The 12177-nt window shown below is 40.9% G+C and overlaps 1 protein-coding gene across 1 annotated transcript in view; it reads left to right on the top strand.

The window, feature by feature from the left end:
* The window catches only part of MYO5A (myosin VA), a 105257-nt gene that overhangs the window by 63898 nt on the left and 29182 nt on the right, over positions 1-12177 (top strand). Inside the window, exons 15-22 of the mRNA XM_050903006.1 lie at positions 1262-1423; positions 3413-3510; positions 4197-4283; positions 4379-4487; positions 6009-6220; positions 7182-7338; positions 10942-11181; positions 11717-11965. Coding sequence (XP_050758963.1) covers positions 1262-1423; positions 3413-3510; positions 4197-4283; positions 4379-4487; positions 6009-6220; positions 7182-7338; positions 10942-11181; positions 11717-11965 — 1314 coding nt within the window. The remainder of the gene's footprint in view (positions 1-1261; positions 1424-3412; positions 3511-4196; positions 4284-4378; positions 4488-6008; positions 6221-7181; positions 7339-10941; positions 11182-11716; positions 11966-12177) is intronic.

The following is a 12177-nucleotide window of genomic DNA, read 5'->3' on the forward strand; positions in this document are numbered from 1 at the left end:
GAATGAGGTGGTGGTGGCCCAATCATCCTGAACTCTTCGTTGAGTCAGTGGAAGGAGACGGGCCAAATCACCCTCTGGAAATGTCATTCTTCCACCAGCTACAGAGGTAATCTAAGGTGATTGTGCTCCTAATCCGGCAGACTCAGGTGAGATAAAGCTAAGCTGTGATACTCCTTTTTTAGTTCAGGAATTTAGGATACCTTTGTAGCATTCATAGTCATTATATTATGCTGGAGTGCTGTGCTGGATGCTACTGAGGAACGTTTGATGCCTTCTGCTAGCCCATCTGGCACAACCACAGAGCACAAGTACCATTTTGTTGCGCAGCATGTTTCATTGGATATCGTGCATGCTCACCAAGTTTTATAAGGCAAAACCAATTTTTTTATTTTTTAGGTTGTACTTAGCCCAAGCACTTTCTAGCACTGAAAATTGAATGCTCCTATCTCTTGGGAGAAAATGCACAGATGCTAGATAAAAGATTATTCATTGACAGGTAGACAAGTTCAGATTTTCTTACTCTTATAATGCTTCTGAAGTGCTATAGTTGTCAGTAGAAAGACCTGGTGGTATTATTTTTAGTTATAAGTTACTTCAAAGCAGCTATTATGTATGGGTGTATTTTGTAGCCATGAGAGAAAGGGAACCGGAAGCCCTGAGTGATATTTGGAAAGATGTTTCAGGTTTTTCCTCCAATCCCACTGGCCTGAGAGTAGATCTTCAGTCAGATTAATTTGGCTAATGATTTTTTTTAGTTGATGGTTCCTCTTTTAAGTTGATTATTTCGATTTAGAGTGATAAAGCAGGAATATTCTTTGTTGCCTGCTGGGTTATTCAGTGTCCTAGATATTTCTCAACCACAAAGGAGTCTGATGCACCAATGGAATATGAGAGGACCCTGTTGTTTCCTTCTTAGATCAAAGCAGCCATTTATAATTGCAGTTGGTACTTATGAAACTGCTGTCAGTATCTAACAGTTTCATGTGGAAGCTATTGCTGCCTCTATGAAAAAAAACTCAAATCAGAATTTTATCTTCAGAAGGAGACTCACTGATCAAACCCACAAAACTTTTAGTATTAAATCATGGCCCACTCACTATACTACTAGCTTGAATGCTTTTTTGCATTTGTCCTCATGTGGAGTTCAATAAAAACCCAGTGCTTACAAAAACTGAGCCTGGATTCTAACTACCTTAAGCACAAATGGGTGCAATCACTTGCTGGATTCCTAACCTCTGTATTTTTTCTGCTGTTATACCAGTTTAAGCTGCTACCAGAGTTATTCCAGGATGAGGAGAAGGTGCTCAGTCCCACGTCAGCAACCCCTTCAGGGCGCGTACCTTTGTCTCGAACGGCTGTAAAACCTGCCAAGGCCAGGCCAGGTCAAGCCAACAAGGAGCATAAGAAAACTGTGGGACATCAGGTGAGTTTGAAGATGCAGCTCTATTAAATAATCTCTCCCTCTACCTCCCTCTGTCTCATAGGTCTTAGGGTGTGCTGATGCTTCTTGGGATCCCTTGTGATTTTGAGACAGGTGCAGCTGATTGTGACTTACAGTTTGGAGCAAATATACCCTAATTACGAATATATTTTGGGCCATAATTTCAGGGAGCTCAGTTCTTATGTGGTGCCAAAACCAAAACTCATGTTTTTCAAAACAGATTTAACATGCTGGATGCTGAGAACCTTTGAAAATCTTTTACTGGGCTTTTTGGTCATGTGCCACATTGTCTGACTCAAAGCAAAAGTGCGAGTTCAGTGCCCAGAAAACTTGGTTCCAGTTATCAATGGGCTAAACATAAAATATCCATGTGTATGTGCCAGAATTAAATTAAAAGTATGCAGATCAGTATGGCTGGAGAACTCTATTCTTCTTTGTTACTTTCCACTCAACAGATTTAACAGGTGTTTTCTCAAGATGGTTATGTCCCCAGTCACTGCTTTATATATGACAGATTGTCCCTCAGACTATACATAGGAGCCAAGGGGAACTTTTTTGACACTTTAGTACTCAGTTTTTATCTACTTGCCAGCCTGTACCACTTTGCTAGTGAGTAGTGGTATTCTTCTTTTGCCTGGGGCTTCCAGGAGGTCTGTGTGGATGACGCTTTTTTTGTGTTACTGTAGGATGGCCTGGAATATAAATTGGCTCTCAGGGAGCATAAATTCTTTGTATCAGGGTCCCCTGCCAATTCTTGAAGATGAACCAGCCACATCTCTGGGGTGCTCAGGGTTCTGATGAAATCACCAAAAATGCCTGGGCTTTGTCCACCGCCTTGGATGGTTGTCAGTCCCCTAACCAAGATGTTAGCACAGTGTCTGTGCAGTGCCATGAGCTAGTCATGCTGCTAAGTGAGAATCAGGGAATTCAGAGAATGTTTGACTTGGATATTCATAATTTCTCTGTAACCTTCCCCAAGCAAGCTATGTCAAGCTATGGGTAGGAATAGGAATGGTTATTCATCCTGCTGTTCAGAATGCAAATCTGCTTGGCATGTGTTCGTGGTACAGGCTGCAATCCAATCTTCTGCAATTCATGCAAGAGAACCCCTGCCCAGGTATCTTTTTAATTTGAACTTCATTTCTGATTTTGCAAACAGACAGACCCCTGTTAGGGGTACTCTCATACTACTCCTATCAATCAACCGTGTATATTAACTTATGAATTTTAAAGAAAGCTAAGACAAAAGTGATTTTTATCATATTCTATGTAGAAATAGAGGTTGGCTTAGAATCATGAGTTCAACAGAAAGAGGGAAATCCATACCAATACATTTAAAACATCAAAGACATGTTTTCATAGTTTTCTTTGTCTATTAGGGTATTCTGTGGTTAGAAGGATATACTGCAGTATGTTAGGTATTTGTGGTCCTGATACTTCTTTAAAAGCAAAGCTCCCAAAACTCTCAGATATTGGACTTTCAAAGTTCTCTTCAGTAGGTCTGACATTGGGATCAGTGGAGCTGAAGAAATTGATACTTTTTTTTTTTTACCACTCTGTTGATTTTAAATTTGATTTAAAATTTATTTAAAACTAAATGGCTATTTAGTAATATGCCATGAGGTTTAGTCATGAAGAGATGGATTAGACAAAGATTAGGGTAGATGAGACAGTCAAAAGCTGAAAATAACTCAGTCTGTCCCATGTTTTTGTAATTTATCACATGCTGATATGGGAGCTTTGCTCCTGTAAAGCCTAACATTTGGACGTCTCACTGTAACATAATTCACCCAAAGATGGTATCTGAAACGAAAATCTATTGCCATAACAAAAACAAGCTGGTGTTTATTACCGAAAACATTATTACAAATAAGCAAATATCCCTAGGTCTGCTTCCTGAGGTTATTTCAAACATGAATGAGCTTATTGAGGCTATTCCCTGATATTTTTCCCTTTTTCTTTTTCAAAAAGTTTCGAAACTCTCTTCATCTGCTGATGGAAACCCTGAACGCTACAACTCCACACTACGTGCGCTGTATTAAACCTAACGACTTCAAGTTTCCGTTCACGTAAGCTGGTTCATGTATGGTTCATATAGCCTGTGCATGGAAGGGAATTGCCCAAGGCCTCAGAGGATCGAGGTTCTGCTAAACCTTGCTCACTCAGGAGTCAAGTGGTGTGTCTCCTTTCCCTTGTTATGGACTCATTTGTGCGTGTGTACGTGTACTTAGAGCAGGAGATGTTTTGGGATGAATAGAGGGAGAAATACTTCCTGATGCTTTTTTTTTGTTTATGGTGATATATGAGAAAAAATACCAGCATTTTCATTGGTAGCTGTTTTAAATGTGACTGGCAGTTTGTACTCCTTGAGTTCATTTGACGTTTGCTGGAATTTGCTTTTGCGGATTCCAATGTCTTATTCCTTTTTTTCATATATGAACTTGCTTAGAGCTATTCTAAAAAGTCTGCCTAAAATCCAGGCACACAAAGACTCCCATGGCTATTGGGCAGGCCAGTGGGAAGCAGGACAGGATGAACAGCTTGCAGCAGCAGATGGGCTCAGGCAATTCCCCGGTCAGGCTGTCCTCTGTTATCGCTGACTTGCAGAAGCACTAGCTGGACTTGTTAACCACCCATCACATCCCACCCCTGCTCCCCCTCCGTGCCACTCCTGTCCTGGGTGTGCGCAGGGCCAGAGGTCCCATGTAGAGCAAAACTAGCCCCACACCCACAGGCTCTTTTTATTCCTACGTAGATTCGATGAAAAGCGGGCGGTCCAGCAGCTGAGAGCTTGTGGTGTCCTGGAGACCATCCGAATCAGTGCAGCTGGCTTCCCCTCCAGGTGTGTTTGCGGCTTTTTAGATTGCTTTCAGCTGCAGTTCTTCTTAAGAGAATTATTCATTGTTGGGACTGACACTGTCTCTGTTTTTGGGACAGGTGGACGTACCAAGAGTTCTTCAGCCGTTACCGTGTTCTGATGAAGCAGAGAGATGTCCTTAGTGACCGAAAGCAGACGTGTAAAAATGTCCTGGAGAAGCTGATTCTGGTACTAGCCTTAGTGCTGAGAGCATTTGGAATCTGAAGGAGTAAAGATAGCAGCCCTTGCTCCCTCATAGCCACACTATTTTAGTACTTCTACAAAGTACTAAACCACCAATATTAGCACAGGAACTGTAGAATTTCCCAGTGTATCACAGGAAAGGAAGACAGTGATTTTAAGTGTGGGTGGGTTGAGGGTGAGCCTTACCTTGCTTAACGGCAAGATGTATTAACCACACTTTACGTAAGGTATAGTTATCTGGAGGTTTTCTAATGTGGAGGTGTTTCTGTCTGTGTATGTGTTTGTGTCTTTCACGCTGCTCCTCTCAGCTCCTGTGCTGAAGTCAACCTTTTTCACTCCTTTCGTCCTTGTGACGTTGTCTCCCTGCTTAGCACTGCGGCTGCCCTCGTACCTTGGCAGCCTCTTGCTTTGCCTCCTACCTCCAGTTACAGCCCTACATTCCCAGGCTGCACCATCCACACCACTGGCGTTGCACTTGAACTGATGTGTTTCTTGGGATTTCTTAAGGACCGATGAACAGCAGAGGGCAGGCAGGCTCCAAAGAGACAGTTCCAGCCAGTTCTCAGTAGAAGGTGGTTGATTGAGACTTACTCAGAAGTGTCAGTTAGGAAGAGAAAGAGACAAAGTTTACTGAAGATATAAAAGCAAGAAAGCTTACCTTGCTGAAGTGCAATGCCAATGTTAGGATGTTTATGGAAACAAAAAAATAAATACTGTGCAGGCAGGTTGGGGCTTGGCTTTTTAAATTCTGTGTCATTGGGTGGACTTAACTAAAATCTTCTGGTTTATATGCGTGTGTCTGTATTTATAGTGTTAATGTATAGTGTGAAATGTATCCTAAGCTGTAGCTCTTTTGACTGCTGTTCCTTTTAACTTCACATCAAACAATCAACAAAATTAATTTTTTTCAATGTACCTTTGTATATTCTCAGTTTTTTCCCTCCAAGGAGTCCTACAGCCTATAGAGATAGAATATTATTCTCTTTCTGGTTTAGTTCTGAGATTTCAGATACGTTTGAGCAGCAGCGAGATGGTTTGTTCTGGCTTAGTCCTGATGCAGTAAACGATGCGTACATGTTTGAAGCCCCAGATGTTTTGTTTGTACTGTGTAATATGGTTGAAGATGGACCGTTCAGAGGTGTCATCTACAATTTAAGCAGGAAATTGTACATGTGCATTGCCTGTATTGCTTTCATCCTCTGGGCCCCTTCGTCACCTCCTGTAGCCTTCCACATCTCTCATAATCTTTGTGGCATTCTTGTCTAAGCAAAAATCTCACGTTACTCCTTTAGGCCATGCTTGTGGCCTTATTGTATTAATTTGTTAACAGAATCATACAGAGAAAATGCTCTCCTCCACTACTTAATTTAAGTCTAGGTTTACTTGAAATATTACACAGATAATTTTGCCTCTTTACTAACTGTACTTTCATTTAGCCCTTCATGCCATTTTTTATCCACTAACATTTAATGCTGTAACTGATCCTCTTTTTACCTCTGAAAATAGGACAAGGATAAGTACCAGTTTGGTAAGACAAAAATATTTTTCCGGGCTGGTCAAGTAGCCTATCTGGAAAAAATAAGGGCAGATAAGTTGAGAGCTGCCTGTATCCGCATCCAAAAGACGATCCGAGGCTGGCTGATGCGAAAGAAGTACGTGCGTATGAGGAAGGCTGCCATCACCATTCAGAGATATGTCAGAGGGTACCAAGCACGATGGTAAGCAATGCTCGTGGGAAAACCCACACTAGCCTCAATTCAGATCCCTTTAAGTAGGACATTTAAACGTGATACGTTTGTTCTCTCCTTCCTATACTGGCTGAGAGGAAACGATTTTCCAGGGAAATGAAGGAAATTGAATATAATGAGTGTGTCTGTCCTGCCTGTTTTTGACCTTCCTGAAAGGACAGTAGCACCCTGGCTGTATGATGCTTAGAACAGTATGTCGTTAGTGGGAGCAGAGTCCAGGTAGTACTAGGAGATATGTTGCAGATGAGGGAAAGCAGGACTCTTGGTTGAGTCCTTATTGCCGAGTTTCCATGTGCCCTCCCAGCTGGGTGTATCTGTCCTTCTGGAGAAGCCATTCTTCATCCAGGGTGCAGCTGTGAAGGGAGATACATCAGCCAAAGTCATTCGCTTGGATTGACTTCTAAGGGATGGCTATGGATGGGCCAGAGAAAAGGGTAGGAGCACAGGTGGTATCGTTCAAAGACAAGGTGGTTATGAAGACCATAAGAATCAGCCTTCAGAAAGAGGCTTATGTCAGGATGCTTTGTAATTGTCTTGCTGAGAGGGCCAAGAACGAGCAAACATTTTCTACAGGTTGAGGTTAGGAGAGGAAATCTGGAAGGTGGCATAGTGGAAATAGCTTTAAAGCTGGAGAAAAGGTGATGAGAAATTAAGCTGAATTCATCTTGTCAGATCTGTAGCACAGTTCTCAGAGGAAGTAAAAATATTTCCTGGAAAACCTTGAAAGGTTTCTGTTCATTTGTCATTCTGTTGTACCGCCATACGGTAGAAGAGCAAGTAAATATGCTGTATCACTGGCAACATTAGGAAGAAACTGAAGCAGAAAATGTAGCTCTTGAGAACAAGAGTAAAGTTATAGGATGTCAAAAAAATAATATTCAAGCACTGGAAAGTAATTACAGGTATTATTTGTAATCTTTTTCTTGCTTAGCTATGCCAAATTCCTGCGAAGAACACGGGCTGCCATCACTATTCAGAAGTTCCAGCGTATGTATGTGGTCCGCAAAAGATACCAATGCATGCGAGCTGCTACTATTGCTCTTCAGGCTCTCTTAAGAGGTTACATGGCCAGGAACAAGTACCAAATGGTAAGCAATCATAATGTTTTACTTCTTCACTCTAGCTTTATTTCCACATACCTCCAGGATGAAGCTGTTCTGTGGTGTCCCCTTGGGAATCTGAAATGTTTGTGTGCATGCTGTTATGCATAATGCTCAAACAAAATATCACAGCATGGATTGAAGCACAGCACCTGGAAATTAGAAAGACCTGATACTGCAATCAATGAACTTGTCATTTTAGATATTCACATTGTCATCTAATATGGATGCACCTAGACTTTCAGTGCAGTCAGTGGAGAATCTAACAGGGATTTACAGCATTTCTCTTGAGAGGACTTTTTCATATGTTATATAGAATGTCGAGGCACTTAAAATAAATGCTGAATATGGGCTTGTGTGAATGTGCCTCCATGAGTCCAAATCAGTATTGGTCACATCAGTATACATGTGATGCACTACTATTCCTATTCCATCTCTAATTTCAGCGATTCTGACATGGCTGATGGAATATGATGGAGGAGATTAATGTTAGCAAAGAGATACTCACAAAAATAGGAGATTAAAACTTAAGCATGGGGGGGGGTTGTTTGTTTGGTTTTTTTAATGTATTGATGTTGGTTTTGTTTTAGAGAGAAATTGATATAACCCTGTCCTAGTGATATTGATAATATTTTCCTGATTAGACTTGATAAAAAATAAAAATGCAGTTGAGAAATTAGAATTTGCTCTTCAGTGGTTACAGGGCTGGAAAAAGAATTATAATTCAAATGGTTAGACTAGAAAATACCAACATGTTTCATGGCACTTTTGTCTACATGAATTGTTCTAACTAGGCTCAAAAGTCAGCCTATATTTCACCGAAAAGTTAGCCGAGAGTTCTATTTTTTTTCCCAAGCAGGTAGATATTGGAGGCATATAACCAAAAGCCAACTGGTGCTTATGTTCCACGTGTTTCTCTTTTACATCTGAAGTTTCTGTGTATTTTTCATTTGTATTAAAGTTGCCTACGCAGTCACATGTGAATGTGCCTAAATTACAACGTTCTAACATAAACTAACCAGGAAGTTTGAAAACAAGTAATCCCTGATAAGAATTTCTAAGTAGTAAGATCCCCATGCTTGACTTGGCTGTTCTTTTGTGTGGGTATCTACTTGCCTTTTTATTGGAATTCTTAGCATTTTCGTTATTACAAACCATATTTTATGTTGTGAGACTATATAAGATGTTTTTAACAGTGATCTGACAGATGTGACAAAGTGAGACACGGGTCACAGCAATATGTGGACTAAAAGCCATCCTTAGGAAAATGGGAGATGATTCTGTATGCCTGAAGTTGGTTGCGTGAGTGGTACACACCCCATCTGTCCTGTAGCACAGAGTTTTATAAACCTGTTATATTCCCTTTTAATAGAGATGGCAGATTTCTGGAGGGGCCCCCATAAGAGGTGGTCAGACTTGCTTGTCAGGGAGTATCCCCCTCGAGCAGTGAATTGTTCACCACAGTAAAACATGGAGTTCTGACAATGCACCTGCAGTGTGCTGCGTATATGTTGTCCTCCTAAGGTGGAATTTTATTAAAGCTGAGATTCAGAGATGGTCAGAGAGAGAAGCACAAGCTCTGCATGCCATGGGAAGGTAAACACGGTTATTCTGAAGTTCATGATGATTGCAAGTGAGTGAAACCGAAAGGTTGCCCTATGACGGCACACTTGGGCTGAGCTCTGACTCTGTCAGTAATATATGGTACACACGTTGTTCGTTAGGATTGTGAAAGGTACCTGTTGTTGTTGTTAGAAGAGTGGGCATGTGTTGCAGTCACATGACTAATACAAGGAATTTAAAATGGTTGAATCATCTATTTCACACATCCTGAGGGAAGCTTCTGCCTGAGACATTGCGATGTACTTCTCAGCTTAACAAGGAGTGTAGTTCCTCCACAGCTTTTACATAAGCTTTCCTGGGAAATACCTGGTGAATTAAGTAACTTTTCTGATACTCTCACCTTACGTTGGAGTGTCCTGTTTCCTTACTGGACTGCATGGGTGTGAGAATTCACTGGCAGATGAGGACCATCCCTGCGCGATGGAGGTATTTTATGTGACTTGTTGCTTTCAAACTTGAGGTGAAAATGTTGTTGAAAGCTAGTTGTATCTGAGCTGTTCAGACACTCATCGGTAACCTGAAGGACTATTCCAGGAAATGTGTAAGAAGGAGGCAGGAATGCTAACTGCATGACATGCGGTCAGAAGGACTTTGGCTTTTGACTTTGCTGTACTTTTGAGAGAGCTATTTCCTTACCTCGGTGTGCTATTTAACCGAGTGCTGGTATTTCAAGTCTCATTTTTTCTTCAGTAGTAAATGCTAAGGGAGAAAGTTTGTGTATCTTATAATTTTGCCACTTTGCCAGTGAACCTTTTAAATTCATTGGTCTGGAAATGTAACGCTTCTAACGTATTTCAGTTCATTTGCTAAGAAGTATAAAAGAAAATAAAATTGTTGTTACCCTACTAGTTTGTCTTATCAGCTTTGTGGTAAAGCAGTGTAAGAATGTAATCTTTAAACTACTAAATGCCAGAAGTAACATAAAATCTTAAATAGTTTTGTTCTTTAGAATCAACTGTTTAATTTGCAGAAGCTTTATTAAGTGAACTCTAAAGTTCTCGAGTCCTGGAAGCCTTGTGGGTTTGGGCATGCTCTTCGAGCATAGCTGTGGTCTGCTGGAATTCAGGTGCTCCAGACCAGGTGGATCTCTGATTGAATCAGTGGGTGAAGGATCTGAAAACAAGTAGTAGACTCTTCCTAGTGGAAGTCTCTGGCTAACACACTGGTGAAGGTTGCTGGCATTCTTGACTGTTCTTCATTAAAAATTTTTTTTAAAAAAATTATTATGAAATATTTTTTTTTTTTACACCTCAAAGCTATGGTTGAAATTTCTGCCATGAAATAAGTTGGAATTATTACAATATAAAATTTCTGATTAGAATAAAGGGAGATTTTTCCATGCTAGCAAGTCTAAGATAGGTGAAAAAAGGAGAAGGGGAGGGGCGGGGGGGAAGGAAAACTGACTGGAACTTGTAGTTTGGTCAGCTAGACTGCGGCTGGTGTTTTTAACAGCTGCTACAAGGTACTCTGGGTTCTAGTGGGTACTAGCTGCATTGTGTATCAAGTGTGGTAATTTTAAACTGTATCCTATGCAGCACATGTCAATGATTCTAAGAGGTTTCAAGATAAAAGATGCGGTAAAAAAAAAAAGGATTGTATTTGTAATCTTGCCAACAGGTACCATATATTTTTGTAATTAGCTTGGATCTGACATCAACACAAAGGAATGCCTGGTTCTTCAGTGTGCCTCCAGTTCTTTCTTTCCATGTTTTTCCTTCTGATTCCTTTTCATTTTATTCCCTGTCATCTTCCTTATTCCTGTCTTCTTTTCCTCTTCTTTTTTGTTTAAATTAATTCCATATTCATTTCTTGTTACTCTTCACCAGAAGTTTCTCTTTTCAGGCTAAGGTATCTCTATGTACATCATCTTTACACCTCTCATTATGGAGTCTGTTTAACTGAGCAGGTGTAGTTTGCCACTCTAATGTGTTTTTTCTGAACTGTGGTGGTGTTTTTTCTTAACTGTAGATGCTTCGGGAGCACAAGTCTATTATTATTCAGAAACATGTAAGAGGCTGGCTGGCTCGAGTGCACTACCGTAGGACCTTGAAGGCAGTTGTTTACTTGCAATGCTGTTACCGGCGCATGATGGCCAAGAGGGAGCTAAAGAAACTGAAGATAGAGGCCCGGTCTGTAGAACGCTACAAGAAGCTTCACATTGGCTTGGAGAACAAGATCATGCAGCTGCAGCGAAAAATTGATGAGCAGGTAAAAGCTCCCTGGCCTCAGGCAAAATGTTTAGAAATCTTGTATTTCCTTTCTCAGTAGCACTGCGGGCATTCACAGAAGAATGCACTGAATTTTCATTGTAAGGTATCAGTTCTCTTTTCTGCTGAAGAACATTGATAGAAGAGAAAGGGAGGCCACAGTAGAACTGGAACAGTAGAGCATCTGTTTGTGTGTCTCAGCAGCACTGAGAGAAAACATCTGCTCCCTTAACGTCAGTATTTCATTTGAAGCAAGTCAGTTGCTCTGTTTAAGGGGAAGGTGAGGTGATCATGTTTGATGTATGTGGGCTCCTTGTCTGATTTTAGTTTGGGTTGTTAATGTGCAGGCTTCGAGACTGGACTGTTCTGTCACCTTGTTAAGCAATTCTGCAAAAACAGACTGAAACTTTTTAAATGGGGAAGCTGCTCTTTTGCAGCTTCTGGGTATATTCTATAGGGAATGAGAAGGAACTAGAAGGCTCCCTTAAACTAGAACTTCTCCAACAGCTGCTATGTCTGTGTTGTGTTTTGCAAAGAACAAAGAATACAAATCTCTGCTGGAGAAGCTGAGCAACCTGGAGATCACGTACAGTACGGAGACAGAGAAGCTGCGGAGTGATGTGGAAAGGCTTCGGATGAGTGAGGAGGAGGCTAAGAACGCGACCAACCGTGTCCTCAGCCTTCAGGAGGAGATTGCTAAGCTCCGGAAGGAGCTGCACCAAACTCAGTCTGAGAAGCAGACCATTGAGGAATGGGCAGACAAATACAAACATGAAACCGAGCAGGCAAGTATGCAGTCTCAGATGCGTGAGAAGATTTATAGGGGCCTGGTGTCCACTCAGGTTTTGCCCAGGCTTAATTGCTTTGGTTGTGTGGCTGATATTTTTACAGTATTTTTAAGCAATGTTATACTGGTACAATCCTAAATAGGCTTGATACCTAAATAACTACACCTATGGTAGAAGAATATACTAAATCTATATATTGTATGTAAATA

Source organism: Gymnogyps californianus, chromosome 11 (genome assembly GCF_018139145.2).
Source record: "Gymnogyps californianus isolate 813 chromosome 11, ASM1813914v2, whole genome shotgun sequence".
Taxonomy (NCBI): domain Eukaryota; kingdom Metazoa; phylum Chordata; class Aves; order Accipitriformes; family Cathartidae; genus Gymnogyps; species Gymnogyps californianus.